The sequence below is a fragment of the Danio aesculapii genome, chromosome 21 (genome assembly GCF_903798145.1).
Source record: "Danio aesculapii chromosome 21, fDanAes4.1, whole genome shotgun sequence".
NCBI lineage: Eukaryota > Metazoa > Chordata > Actinopteri > Cypriniformes > Danionidae > Danio > Danio aesculapii.
The window spans coordinates 35,035,186-35,051,700 of NC_079455.1; the positions used below are offsets into that span (position 1 = coordinate 35,035,186).

Sequence of the window (16,515 nt, forward strand, 5' to 3'; positions counted from 1 at the left end):
AAAGAGAAACTTCACAGAATGTGAATTGGAGGTGCTCCTATCGGAGGTAGACCAGAGAAAAACGGTGTTATTTGCAAATTTGTCCTCCAGAAATAATAACAAAAGAATAAAAATGAAGTGGGAGAATTTAGCTGACGCGGTTAGGGCAGTGGGGTCTGAACATCGCACTGTAAGTGAATTAAAAAAGAAATAGTCCGATGTAAAGGTGTAAAATTTTGTAGTGTCTATTTAAGTTCAGTGCAAATAGCACACCTCGTTGGAATGAGCTAGTTGAGTGATTCCCGCCCATCATCGTTTGACTGACAGAGACAACAACATAACTAAAGAGAGCGGCAAACAGCAGCGTGAGTGGCGTAGCTCGTAAAGCGCATGGAAACATGTTTTTTCCTACTTTTCATCTCGAGGAAGACAAGTAGGAATCATCAAGTGTGTGTATTATGGAAGACTCAGATTCATAGAACTGAACTGGATTGGAGAGGTGTTATATCCAATCAGTTTTTTTTACTCAAAAATACAGAATCTGTGTGTATACTGGTTTTTGGTGTTTTACAAGGACAGTTTTTTTTTTGTATAATGACATGGTTATGACATAGTTGTACTCTTTTACGGTGGTTTATGAGGACATGCCTAATGTCCTTGTAATTCAAAATGCTTCAAAATTAGACTTAACAGAGTCATTCAGTTTTAAAAGGGTCTTTTGACATTCAAATTTTGCCACAGGTTGGGCAAAAGGGTTGGGTTTAGGGGTAGGGCCATATAATTCTTGTTTTCTACAGTATAAAATACATTATTCCTAAGGAAAATCCCAGTAAACCACCAATAAATTTAACCAATAAGCAAGGTTAAGTAGCTACTTAGGGCTGAGGGATATCTGGGAGCCCCCAATAAATGCCTAGATGTTTCTATAAATTAAATATCATATTTTCTATTGGGAGGGTCTACAAATAAAATTAACATAATTATTACATCTGTGCAAATGTGCTCCCACTCCCAATCATGGAGCATTCAAATCAGATCAGGTAAAGATTTGGTTTTACAAAATAAAATTTGAAATATTATTTTTAGTTGTAGAAATGTAGAGATTGCATTGAGATACTAATTTAGAAAAGAAGAGTTATATAAAAATAATGAATATACAAATAAAAACTAATGAATAAAAATGCAAAGAATGCATATTAGGATTGTTAAGCCCAATGGCTGTAATTACTTAGTGCCCCCAAATAACCAAATTGCCCCCTGTGCGTCTGTGTGTGAGAGAGAAGAAATACAGGATCCATATTTGTGGTCATATCAGTGTGTTTGTTTTCTCTGGGATGCACAATGACTCACTGTAGCTGTAGAAGAGCTCATGGCACTCGCTCTGCCACCGACTGACCGACCCACAGGTCAACCGTTACTCATACTCTGAATATTCAAGCACTGGCTCAGACTCTCAAGCAAACAGTATTTGAGGAATTTAATAAGAATAAATTGGGCACCCACACCCGCATCATTTGCACAATGTTTAAGCACCCAATTCAATTGCATGAATTATGCAAATGGTGGCATGGCATTAACTAGTTCAGGCAAATAGCTTGGAGCCATGTTGAATAAGGCATCGTCTATAATAAGCCTGATTTAAATAGGGAAGAGGCATGTGTTTACTTGGGGAAAACAAGACATATGCTGGGAATATGCTGATGTTAAAATGATGTCTTTAACCACTAAGATTGATAATTACTGATGATTTCTAAGCCAATAATAAATAAAAGGCAGATATTGGAATTCTTAATTTTTTTAAATTCTTAGATTAAAAACAAATAAACTAAATAAAAGAAATAATTGCAATGTGACATGTAAAGGCATCACAATATTGCAATTATTAGTTTAAAAATATTACTTTTAATATGTTGTGTGATTATAAAGTGTTTCATTTAAATAATAAATTAAAAAAATGAAATGTAAATATAATATTAAGTTCAAGACTGCTAATGATAAAATTGAAATTAAAAATGAATAAATATTAATGAGTAGCATGGTACTACATAAAAATTAAATTAAATGAAATAGTTTACAGATGACAGAATTGTGCTACAGTTGTGCACCAGATGATAAAAAAATAATAATACATTTTAAATTAAAAAAAGACATTCTAAAATTTAAATAAACAATAAATAAAATAAAAATTTCAAGCTGACCAATGCTAAAATTAAGATAATAAAATTACAATAAATTTGAATAAATATCAAACTACATAACAAGAAAAATTTCATTAAGTACTTTGCAGATACAGATACAAAATTGTGCTATAGTTTTCCTTATTTTACAAAATAAAAATGATGAAAATAAAGTAATACTAAATTTTAAATATATTTTTAAAACTAATGCTAAAATCTAAACAAAAAATAAGTTCAAGCTTACTAATGCTAAAAGTGAAATAATAAATGTAATAAATATCAATAAATAGCATACTATGGCACACAAATAAAATATAATTTATATCATTTTACAGATAGCAGAATTGTGCCACAATTTGCCTTATTTTACAAAATAAGAATGAGGAAACAAAAAAAGTAAATAAAAAAATACATTTTAAATAAAAAGGAAAAAAAGACTAATTCTAAAATTTAAATAAACATAAAATATGAATATTTAAAACATCTTACAGATGAAATGATTGTACTACAATTTTCTTTATTTTTTATAAGAACAATCAAAACAAAAAATAATAACACATTTGAAATTAAAAAAAGGAAAAAAGACTCATGCTAAAATTGAAAAATAAATAAAATAAGAGGTTATAGTAATAAAAATAATACAAAATACAATAAAATTGAATAAATGTCATACTGTTACATAAAAATACACAATAAATAAATATTTGAATGACATTGTGAAACATTATGATGAACATAAATCAATAAAATAGTATTAATACATTTTAAATTTAAAAAAGACTAATGCTAAAATTTAAATACAAAATAAAATAGTAATTTCAAGCTTACAATGATAAAATTAAAATAATAAATGTAATACATATGAATAAATAGCATACTACAGCATACAAATAAAAAATAAATAAAACATTTTACAAAAGACAGAATTGTGCTACAGTTTTTACTTACTTTACAAAATAAGAATGATGAAAAAAAATAATATTAATAATACATTTTAAATTAAAAAGAGAAAATTTAAGTTTTCCTACATTTAATTTAAAATTAAAATAAAAATTATTTTATAAATAGTTTAAAAAATATATAGTTTAAATAGTTTTTATTTACAACAATTTAATTATTAATTTTAGCAAAAAATAAATACAAGATAAACATACAAAACCAAAAATTCTACAAGAATAATATAAACTCAAAGCAGCTTAATACACTTTGACAGAAAAAGAAAAGTAAATAAATAATACTACTAATATTAAATAATACAGCAATAACATATTTGTCTAATCTATATACTTTTAATATCCATCAGTTCAACAAAAGAGTCACCATCCAGATTCTCCAAAGAGTCATAGAATGCGTTCCAAATAGACCAACATACTGTATATGAATTTTGTTTTTCAAAAAATAGGTTATCTTTTCTAAGGCAAGGCAAGAGGCCATCCCATTTATCGACTAAGATACACCAGGACTGTCTTCTTTTTTCCAAGAACACGCAATTACTGCACATGTTTAGCTTCCAGAAAACATCAAATTAACAGTAATCTTTCATGTTTGGTCCCATCAAAGTTCAATGGACAAATATGCAAAATACACAAGCTCAGTCAAGCTGGTCAAGAGGAATTTATTTACTACTGATTTGACAATATTCAGTATTTTAACCCAAAAACAACTGACTTTAGTACACTCCCACATACAATGAAATAACGTTCCCTTCTCTTGTTTACATTTATAGCATGTATCAGGAAGATAGTTTAAATAGTTAAAAATATATATACTTTACAAAAACATTGTGCATCTCTATTTAAATAAATGTATGCACAGCACTATTACAGCATATTTAGTGATTCATTAAAACCGACTGCTTTGTAAATAAAACCCACAAATTTGTCCTTAAATTCCACTTTGAGCAACTGCATGTTTACTAGCATTGACAAGCAGTCAATACATCACTGCTTCCTTCACACATCAGACACAAAGACTCCTCAGAGATGGAGTCTAAAATCAGCATAGTCGACTAAAGCAGCCTGAAGACATCAGCTCTTTAAATTCTTCAGGCCTCTGTCTGAAAGACAAGGATAAAGACTTGCTGTCAAGGCTCTAAGTAGCCGCAGGTCTGTCTGTTCTCCTGTTCAGATGCAGAACAGGGAGAGCTTTGGGAACATTAGCTTAATAGCTTGGTGCTAGAATTGTCCTGTCCGTCCAAAACCATTTCACCCACACTGATAATAGATCATAACACATACACACACACAGCCATCACATAAAACACATACTGCTTTTAACGTAAAGGATTTCGCTTATTTTAACATATGAAAGAGCTGTTTGGTGAAATTAGCCTAGCCAACACTCATTAGCTGTTTGTTCTAACCATTTATTTAAAATGAGCTAAAATAACACAATTCTTGAAGGTTTTTTTTGGACAACTTGATTGTTTTAGGTTTAACCCACATTAATTTGTAAAAACTAATAAGCTAACTTAGTTCCTTCATTTGTGGAACTCAGCATTTTTTTTACAGTGAATGTATATATATATATATATATATATATATATATATATATATATATATATATATATATATACACACACATACATAAACATATATGTATATACATATATGTTCGTTGCCTTGTACTTGTACATGTGTAATGACAATAAAGTTGAATCTAATCTAATCTAATATACATACATATACATATAATAATAATAATAACAATAACAATAATGCATCATACTGTAACATATCAACATGCTTTGTATTACAGATAAAAAGAAACTATAAGGCATGGGTTACATAATCATATTTTATTAAACGAGAAAATATATATTTCATCTTCTCTGAGCAGTTTCTAAAACACATCTAATCTTATTCCAAGGTAAAAAAAAAAAAAGAGACAGAACAGATACAACAGCCCTTATAGAAACAGAGTTCATATATCCAGCGGCAGGAGCAAATGAGCTGCTACAGATATGAAAGTCAATGGATGAATATAAACTAGATTGTCCTCAGACGGATATAGGCTGTAATTTCCTGTGTTACTATGAAGTGGACAGCCTGTGTAGGTACAGAATGCACCTGTAATTGGATTAGTGTGTAACCAGAGGAAGGTAACAAGCAGCAGGTGTTGGCATTAGACCGTCCTGCTCTGATGTCATCAGATGAGTTGGCAGACAGGAAGTGATGCACCACCTGCCCACCGCCAGTGACCTAGCACAATTTCACCATGTGTTTAATAAGGACTTATCTAAAATGCTCATCGCTAAATCAGGCGTGAATTAAAGAGATCATTTCATCAAAGGCCTGCAGAGAAGAGCTTTGATTGTTTTGAGAGTAGGTATAAATATGCAGGTGTATTCATTTTTACGTAGCAGCTTCTTATATAGTCAAATAGTCACAAACATTATTGATAGAGTTTATCTGACTTTTGATTTTAAATGTTTACTATATAATAATTTATATGTAGTAATATAATATAGAATAATATTATAATATAAATAGTATAAGATAATATAAAATAAATATATTATATAGCTACATATTACTCTTTCAAAGATTGGAGTAATTATTATTATATATAGAAAGAGTCCAGATACAAAAGTTGCTAAACGTCACTTCCGCCTAAAATGAGCTAATGACATTGAGTGAATGCTTTAGGCACGTAGTACATGTTCAACAAATATTTTTGCTTTAAAATAACAGCTTGTTTGCAAAAGCCTCTAAACGCCACTTGCCTTTGACTGCAAAACTCGCTATATTCCGAGAACCAATCAGAAGGGGCGAATCATATGTTTTCAATGTAACAGCGTGCTGATACTCCGGCTTTTATGAGGAGACTGTTTTATTTTGATTCAGATTCAGATTTTAAAAGATTTTGAGTTCTCAGAGTTTGATCATTTGGATGAGCCTGTCCGACTGTCAGTGAATGGCAAATGAAAACATCCCTTACCTCAAATAAGCCCATTAAGAAATTATAAGAAATCCATTATAAGAAATAAAAACACACTACAGTCAGAAGTGTAGCATGCATATATTACGTTTTTTTGCACAGTGACGCTACTATGAATGAGTGCGATTTTCTGTACATTAAACGGCAACTTCGTTTCATGAAAGACGAAGTTAAGATGCTGTTTTTTTTTTATCCCACATGGATGCTATGAGGATAAACAATAGACGAAAAAGAGATACGAAGACCAAGAGTATAGTGAGGATGAATGAATGACAGCTTTTAAAAGTGTCTAAGAGACATCTCTTTTTTGCCCAGTAGGCCTACCTTGTGTTTTATTTGCTAATGTTTTATATATATATATATACACTTTTATATATTAATAGACAATGCACAGATATTGATGTTTCACAATGTTTTACACTACATTATTTAATATTATTGATAATAGGCTTTGCAATGTTTGCAATATTTAGATTTTAAATCCAATTCCCAAATATCAGAAATGACAATAGATTAAGTTTTAATTATTGTTAATTTTATTGTTATTGATTAATGCACTTACTTGACAGATTTCATTCATAAATTTTTTCTTTTGCTTAGTCCCTGATTTATCAGGCGTTACCACAGCTCTTTCTTGACGGATTTATATATTTTTAATTTTAGGTGGTTTGTGTAATGTGTTTTATGTTTGGTAAAATAATTTCTAATTGCATCTTTAGGGATTTTTTGTCCCATTAGGTAAATTTAGAGGTTTTTGTAAAAAAAAAAGCAATGTGGTGCATCCAATTCACCTACAGCGCATGTCTTTGGAATTGTGGGGTAAAGCGGAGCACACATAGGAAACCTATGCCGACACGGGGAGTACATGCAAACTCCACATAGAAATGCCAACTGACCCAGGGACTCGAACCAGCGACCTTCTTGCTGTGAGGCGACAGTGCTAACCACTGAACCCCAACATAGAATAATATATAATATAACATAAAGTAGAATATAATATAATATAATATAATATAATATAATATAATATAATATGATATGATATGATATGATATGATATATGATATGATATAATATTTCTTCTTTCTTTCTGCCAACACAACACACATTCCTGATATGCGAGTCCCATCTCACACTCAATACACTACAATTATATGGTATAAATACATCAGGACAACATACAAAGGAGAGATTGACTCAGAATATCACTTACCAGTTTAATAACGATTTGATCAGCTGTAGTTAGAAATTACGCAAATTTTTTTAAATTACGCTAAAATTACGCTAAAATTTTAAATTACTTTAATTTTCTAAGGGCTTATTACGCGGTCCTGTCGCCATCTTGTGGATGGACAACGTCAACAGTCTTTGGTCTGCTCAGTATGGCAAGCTAATGGCCACAGACGCGCTGTCTCTCAGAAATTATAAATATTTCAAAATAGGCACTATCCTTATAAATAAACTGCATAGTTGCAATCTAAACAACTACGTTCTCGAAAAAGCCTCAAAAGTACATTATGTTGTCCAACAATAGCAATATTTGACAAACTGTAGAGTGTCCTCTGCTTGTTGCTGTATGTGGGCAGAGTAATGCACAAAGGTGAAGGGTATAGAGGCGGCACGAGTGCTGGTACTGGCAGAATATTGCACAGCTATCAGCCAATTTTAAAAATTTGTTTATAATATAATATAATATAATATAATATAATATAATATAATATAATATAATATAATATAATATAATATAATACTGTGTTTCCATATAGCATATCTTACATATAAAATAACCTATATCTCATATTGATACATCATATCTCATATCGCAATAAAGTGTATATCTTTATTATGCACATTTTTTTTAAATTATGCACATCTTGGTGTTTTCATTCTGTTTTTTTTTTTAATGAAATGTCATTAAAACACATATTCCACAAACATAATTGTATAGAAACATACAGTAGATTATCCCCAGGTTTCTCATGAACTCTTTTTTTTTCTGTCTCTCTCACAGTACAAGCAAGTGGAGCAGTACATGTCCTTCCACAAGCTGCCCGCCGACATGCGTCAGAAAATCCACGATTATTATGAGCATCGTTACCAGGGGAAGATCTTTGATGAAGACAGCATCCTTAACGAGCTCAACGACCCGCTCAAAGAGGTGAGACTGTAATATCTTCAGCTCAAACGGCCCCCGCCGCATCAGAATGCAAGTATCTCAGAAAATATGTGCTGATCCAGGATTATCTCTCTGTCTGGAAGCATAATCCTTTTCATTTAGATATCACTGGAAACATCTTATCTGAGAGCTTCATAACCACTCGTTTCTTTCCATATACAGTTGTTTAAGCCCTAGTAAACTCTGGCAGAGTTACTGTATCACTAATGTGTCGGTTTAATGGTAGTTTATTTTAGTTCGACTTACAAAAAAGGTGGTATCAGCCCTAAAACAACCACTGGTGATAGAGGTTTTATTTTTTATGTCATAATATAGGTGTAAGATGTATTCAGAATTTTGTTAAAGTCATGTGATATAGAGCAAGAGCTATGTTATTGATATAGAATAGAATGAACATTTTTTAATAATAATAATAATAAAAATTATTAGTATTATTATTAATAAAATCGTATTTTAATACACTAAATTGTTTAAAAATAAAATAATACAATATTGTAATATAATAATATTGTAAATTAAAGAGAATGTTTGAGTATGTTGCAAGAGTATGGTGCAAGAGGCGGTGCAAAATATGGTGCAAAAGGCGATCGCACCGACCTCACTTTTCCATTTTCACGCTCACAGAAATTTGACTAAATAGAATATAAGTGTATTTGGTTTGCTGTTCGGAGAGAGGGCTCTGAGCTCAGAAAAACACCCTTACTCGTGTTATTCCCCTTATCAGGATAGAGAATGATATGCTCCGAGTGCAATGTCTAGCCCAGCTCCAGAACGCTTCATTTTAAATAGGTATCGGGTTTAATAGAGTGGAGCTGGGGTGGTGGAGGGATGCTGAAGTCGAGAGAAAACAGAGGTATGATGTGTTTGACTATTTATAGGGGTTTGGTCTTGTGCTGATTGTAGAATAGAATGATTGTCGGTGATGAATTAGCTTCATTAAAACTGATCGTGCTTCACCCGAAATTTGTTTATAAAACACAGAATGCGAGGCACACCACACTGCCTTTTTTGTGTCTTTTAATATTGTGATATTTACGATTTGTGATGTAATTCAGCTTCGTATAACTCAAAACAGCAACCACTAGTCTCTCCTCCATCTATAAAAGTCTCTGTAGTCGTCTTGACAACACACAAACACTGCTGTCAAGTCAACAGAAACCCCGCCTCTGCTTTCAGTTGATTGGACAATGAAAAAGACACGACTGACGTAGCGTGCTTTTTCCGCTCATAGTTGATGCTTGATAGCAAAATGCAAGACATACATTCTGCTGAATCAGAATTTCACGATGTGAATTTCTGGTTTTAAATTTTAGTATATTGAATTTGATGTTCTGAATTTATTCATCTTAAAAACTTGAAGCTGTATTTTTACAAACTGGATATCTGCAGTCTAGGAATTCAGAACATAAAAAATCTTTGAAAAAAGTCTGAAAATACGTTTGTAAAAACAATCAGCCTTGAAAAATTCTGTTGTCTTACATTTCAGATGTTCAATATTCAAATTAAGAAATTGAAATTAAATTGAAGAAATTCAAATTTAAACAAATTTCAATAGCATATAAAAATTCAGATTTATTAAATTACAATTGTCAATAATTCAAAATAACACAATTCAAATTCAGATTGTTTTGGCATATTATTAGCTCCATACATTCAAGATATTAATTTCTTTTTTATTTTTTTATAAGAAAAAGTCTCCTGTGCTCCTTAAGCCAAACTATTTGACAAAAAAAAAAAAACAGTAATATTGTGGAAAAAAGGATTACACTTTTAAATAACCGTTTTATATCACAACATATTTTAAACTTGAATTTATTCCTGTGATTGAAAGTTGAATTTTCCGCATCATTATTGACATGATCCTTCAGAAATCATTCTAATATGCTGATTTTCTTATCAAGATATATTTTGTACAGACAGAAAATTGGTGTACAATGAACAATAAACATATTTCAGAAATGTATCGAAATGCCCCAGAATGCAACACTCATGTCATCATAATTGCAATGGACGTCTACAATCAAACATATTCAAATTGAGCAGAAACAACATGACTCTTGAGTGTTTTTCTTTTGCGACAACTTAATTATTTTATGTTAAATCCACTTAAATTTGTAAAAAAAACTATTATAAGTCAACTTAAATCCTTCATGTTTTCCCAACACAATTCTATTGTGTGGAACCCAGCTTTTTTTTATGACACAGCGAAACGAAAGCTAACACTGCTTCTTTCTTCTACCCCAAAACACCTTTATCTCTCTCTCTCTCTCTCTCTCTCTCTCTGTCCCTCAGTTGGTCAGAGCTGCTATTTTTACATGCACCGCCTTGTGACAAACCAGCTTTAAATAGATAAAGTCTCCAGCTTGTCTCCCCGGTGGAGGTAAAGGGTTGGACGTGGCCATCAAACTCATTATTCCTCCTGTGAGATTGCGGTCAAAACCTTCCTGACGTGTTTTTTCCCCATTTAAAACACAGTGCAAATGTGATTTTCACAGCAAACAAACGCAGCGTTCAGATGAGCAGCAATGAATATAATGCGTATCAGGCCTTCAGTTAATGGCTGAAGTGAGATCGACTCTCAATGTACAGGAAAATAACTAGAAAAAAAAAAAGATCACCGCAATGCAGAGGGAGAGAGACTTGAGAGGCTTTAGATTGTCGCAGAGGAGCATGAAGCAAAAAGTTTGGGAAAAAAAAAGCTTTTCAAGGTTTGATATCCATATTGTTGTAACAGTAATTTAGTTTAAGTATAATAATAATAATAATAATAATAATAATAATAATAATAATAATAATAATAATAATAATAATAATAGTAATAACACAGCTATTACTATTTTTAAATATTTAAAATTATAATGTTTTTAATTTTAACGATAATTATTTACTGAAAACTTTTTAACTTTTTAACTACAACTCCCAGAAATATTTGCACCCATCAACCCCTGCAACAGCTGACAATAATCCAGACATTCACACAGACACAGCTGTAGCTTGTTTTCACTGATTACATGAGTCTTCTGTTCGAAGTGAACGGTGATGACAGACGTACGGATCCAAATGCAGTTTATTGAAGGACAGGTCATACAGGCAAAGGTAAAAAAAAAAAACAGGAGCAAAACAATAGCGTAAAGGTAATCCAATAAACGTAGGGATGGTTGATGTGAAACTGACATTTCGATATAATGTCGAGATCCCGAAGTGTACGTGTTTCAAAACACTGCACCGAAGCATGATTGAAAGACACGGGTCATGTGACTAAGATGATTCGAAACACACAAGTCACGTGAGTAAAGTTCAAAGCATTGGTCATTTCAGAAGTGTTTTAAGACCTGGCAAAGCTGCGTTTGACATACGGGGTCGGAAAAAAACTCTCTATTTCATGTAGCCTTGTGCTCAAAGTTACTATGCTGCAAATGGCCCAGGTTCGAATACCAACTTGTACAAATATTCAGAAATTTTGACTTGATGCATTTTTATAAGGATAATGTTTTATGACCAAAACAATTTATCAACAAAGTGTTCATTTGGATGCCAGACCAATGTTAAAACAAAACACGCAACAAGAACAGAACTGACATCTATATCTGCATCTCCCTGGATTGGAATCCATTATCTTTTAATGCTAGTCTGAAACTCTCACCGCTCCACTAAATTACTTGAAACTTTAACTCTACAACGTGGGGTTTAATACCTCAATTTGCTTAACTGTTTCTTTGCTGAAGCTGTTCTAGACCATTGAAATACATAAAAAATGTCCACTAGGTGTCACTATAGAGAGGGGTTTCGAAACTTTCTGAAACTTCGACAAATTTGCTTTGACTGTTTCAGTGTTTCATGAAGCCTCGCTTTGCCCACCATTAAATAAACGTGGTAAAAAATACAGGTGAAAGTCAGACTAGGCAGCAAAGAATCAAAATGCTGAACAAGGCAAGAATCAAAACATGGATAAACAAACAGAGACTTCATAATGTTTAGGAAAGAAACAAGACTCGACAATGTGGATGTGAAAGTGAGTGTATATGTATATGAGTGAAAGTGTATATGTAGTCAATGTAATCAGTGAAAACGAGCTACAGCTCTGTCTGTGTGTGAATGTCTGGATTATTGTCAGCTGTTGCAGGGGTTGATGGGTGCAAAGAGTTCTGGGAGTTGTAGTTCGTTAAAAATATCTGAAGTAATTTCCAGCACAGAAAACACACAACAAATGTTACATAATGGAATTATTTTATTTCTATTTTATTATTGTTATTATTATTAATGTAATAAAAATAATAATAATAAATAAATAAAATAAATATAAATAAATTAAATAAAAAAATAATTATATTAAATTGTGTTCAACATTTTAAGATTTAAATAATAATAATAATAAATATATAATATATTTTTTAATGATATTCTTTTAAAAACATTTGCCAAGTTTTGCTCAACAAAGAAGATTATTTTCAACAGTTTTTGGGGAAATTTTTTTTTATAAAAAATTTAAATAAAATATTTTGACCCAAATTTTTTTTAAGTAACAAAAAACTGCTGTTATTCCAGCTAAACTAAAATAAATAAGACTTTCCCAGAAGAAAAAATATAATAGGAAATTCTGTGAAAATTTCTGTTAATTATCATTTGGGAAATATTTAAAAGGAAAAAAAAAAGGCTAATAATTTTGGCTTCAACTCTCTCTATATATGGTCTGAAATGCATTTTAAGACTGCTAAATTCCTTTCTGGGTTTGTTTTTTCCTCAGGAAATTGTGAACTTCAATTGCCGTAAGCTGGTGGCCACGATGCCTCTGTTTGCGAACGCGGACCCGAACTTTGTGACAGGAATGCTGAGCAAACTGAAGTTTGAGGTCTTCCAGCCCAACGATTACATTATTCGTGAGGGAACCGTGGGGAAAAAGATGTACTTCATACAGCACGGAGTGGCCAGTGTCATTACCAAATTCAACAAAGAGCTCAAACTTACTGACGGATCCTACTTTGGAGGTTAGTTTGACAAAGACTATCTTTTGACTGTTGACTCTTTTGAGTTCTTTGTGTACAAGAAAAATCAGTTTGAGACTACTTGAGTCTGAGTAAATGTTGAGTACTTAAATTTTTGGGGTGAACTATCCCTTTAAGGCAAAACACTGCAGTTGGTATGAGTACAAAACATCATGTTGTACTAAAATCAAGCACAAAAGACCAACTCAGAGTCGAGTACAGCCACACAGTGTTTTATAATACACAGATTATGTCACTTGCGACCTTGGTGACATGTTATTTAATGTTACCTAAGCTGTTCAAATGTAGGAATGAAACCTGAAATGTTTTCTTCCCCCCCCCCCCCCCCCCCACCCCCCCCCCCTCACGATTCATGAAGGTTGTGCCTGCTCTAGCACGGGCACACTGTGATGCCAGCCACCTGCTCCAGTGGAAAAACCATCTGCTGGTGGTATTTTGGCCTATGGCAGAAGTGCTGCTGGCGTGTGTGCGTTTGTACACGGGGGCGAACGTGTGTCGAAGCTGCTGGCAGTGTCAGAAAATCTCTTCCTCCTCACTGCGCTCTGATACGAACTCAACACACACTGACCTTGCTCCTAAATTCGATGCAGATCATATAAAAGCACATAATGGAGGACAAGCTAATTTACACACGTATTTATTGGCATTTAGGTGTAGTTGCATTGGGATTTTCACTGACCAATACCGGTGTCTGAAAAATGTTGCTATTAGTATTTAAAACAACAACAAAAATAAGAAGAAGAAAAAGAAAAATGAGAATACACACATATAAAAATAAATAAAAACAATATAGCATTTCTAATACTGATAATAATAGTAATAACCAAATAATTTGAATAAATATAATAACAATAATAACAATAATAAAATCAACAACAAAAAAATAAAATAAAATGAATAATAATAATAATAATAATAATAATAATTATTATTATTATTATTATTATTATTATTATTATTAATAAAACAGTTAAAAGTATGTTTAAATAGTTTACTGATAATACAATTCATTCCAAAATATTACAAATATAAATATTGTTACTACTTTAATTATGATTGTATTTAAAAGTTTACAAAACATTATACAATAAAATTAATGTATTTATTATTAATATTTTTTAAAACCAATAATAATAATAATAATAATAATAATAATAATAATAATGATGATGATGATAATAATAATAATAATACAAACGAAAATTAGGAATGCACACATAAAACTAAACAAATACAAATAGTAAAGCATGTTTAATACTACTCCTACTACTCCTACTACTACTACTAATAATAATAATAATAATAACAACAACAACAACAATAATTAGTAACGAAATGTATTATTACTATTATTATTATTGTTGTTGTTGTTGTTGTTGTTACAAATAAAACAATTGTTCAAATCATTTACTGATAATACAAATAAATCCAAAATGATAAAAATATAGTTACTCCGACTTTTACTATAATTATGAAAATACAACTAATGGTATTATTTACAATAAAGAGTCATATAATTCTAAATCTATAATAATAATAATAATAATTATTATTATTATTATTTTATTATTATAATAAACAATGAAAAAGAATACACACATATGAAAATAAATAAATATAAACAGTAAAGCATTTTTTTAATACTGATAATACTGATAATAATAATAACAAGAATAATAATAGCAATAATAACCAAACATGTTATTATTAATATTAATATTATTATTAATAGTATTACAAATAAAAAGATTAAATAACTAATGATCAAATAATTTTCTGATAATACAAATAAATCCAAAAAATAAAAATATAAGTAATTACAACCACTTTTACCATGATTATAAAAATACAACTGTATTATTTACTAAATATTACACAATAAAATGAATGTATTTGATTTTGTTTATTAATTCATAAATTTTTTTTTTTCTGCTTAGTCCCTTTATTAATCTGGGGTCACCACAGCGGAATGAACCGCTAACTTATCCAGCACGTTTTACGCAGCGGATGCCTTTCCAGCTGCAACCCATCACTGGCAAACACTCATACCCTCATTTACACACATACACTATGGACAATTTTAGCTTACCCAAATCACCTGTACCGTATGTCTTTGGACTTGTGGAGGAAACCGGAGCACCCGGAGCAAACCCACGCGAATGCGGGGAGAACATGCAAACTCGAACCAAGAATGCTCGAACCAGCGACCTTCTTGCTGTGAGGCGACAACACTACCTACTGCGCCACCGTATCGCCCTGATTTTTAAAATAATATATTTAAATCAATAATAATAATAATAATAATAATGCATCTACCATTCATATTTTCTATTACTATTCTATTTATCATTACGCATTTGTTGTGTTAAAACTACAAAGAGAAATACCAATAATATTTTTGAAATAAAATAAAAGCATGTAACTATTACCTTCATCATCATCATCATCATCATCATCATCAAAAAATCAAATTCTGCTAAATCTAAATCTTTTTCTTCTATTTTAATACACATGCCGTAGTTAAAAGTGTATTTCTGGCAGCGTGCCGTGAGGTGAGGGTCGGTTAGGGTGATGCGCTTGATCACAATAAATCAGGCAAGCCTCGTTTGTAAGCTCACAGCTGGGACTCGAGCCAAATTGACGGACTTCCAGGACTCTGAGGTCAAGAGTCATGTCCATTTGCAGAAGCAGAGAGGAGCCCGGTGCTGATTGGACACCTTTTCACAAGGGTGAAAGAGAAACACCTTCACACATTCGCTAGTTTAGCCGCTAACTCATCCAGGCACTCGTCCACTGCTGGCAATGCGCCACAAACATTCATAGTATGAAATGCACCGTTCGCCAAGCCAAAAATCACTTTTTTTTGTGGTATTTCGGCTAATTTCTGCTGTGGACTTGCATAAAAACTGCAAGTAATTTTATAGTAGTAAGTGTGCAAACTGAGCATTAACAGAAACAAGAGATGCACCAAATAATAATGTACTGTACTAGCAGCTCAAGTTAATCTGAATTAGCTTTTGCAAATTGACAAATATTGACCTTCATTTCATACTTCCATGATTCTGTGAAGTTCGTGATCTATAATCTTATGATCTATAATTAATCTAGAATCTAGATCTAGAAATACCTAAATATCTAGATATAATGATCTATAATAACTACAGCTGAAGTCAAAATGATTAGCCCTCCTGTGATTATTTTTTCTTTTTCAAATATTTCCCAAATAATGTTTAACAGAGCA

General features: G+C 31.5%; 1 protein-coding gene across 1 annotated transcript in view; it reads left to right on the top strand.

Moving 5' to 3' along the window:
- Positions 1–16,515, top strand: part of LOC130214966 (potassium/sodium hyperpolarization-activated cyclic nucleotide-gated channel 1) — a 212,891-nt gene that overhangs the window by 166,195 nt on the left and 30,181 nt on the right. The window contains exons 5-6 of the mRNA XM_056446845.1: positions 8,107–8,253; positions 13,016–13,256. Coding sequence (XP_056302820.1) covers positions 8,107–8,253; positions 13,016–13,256 — 388 coding nt within the window. The remainder of the gene's footprint in view (positions 1–8,106; positions 8,254–13,015; positions 13,257–16,515) is intronic.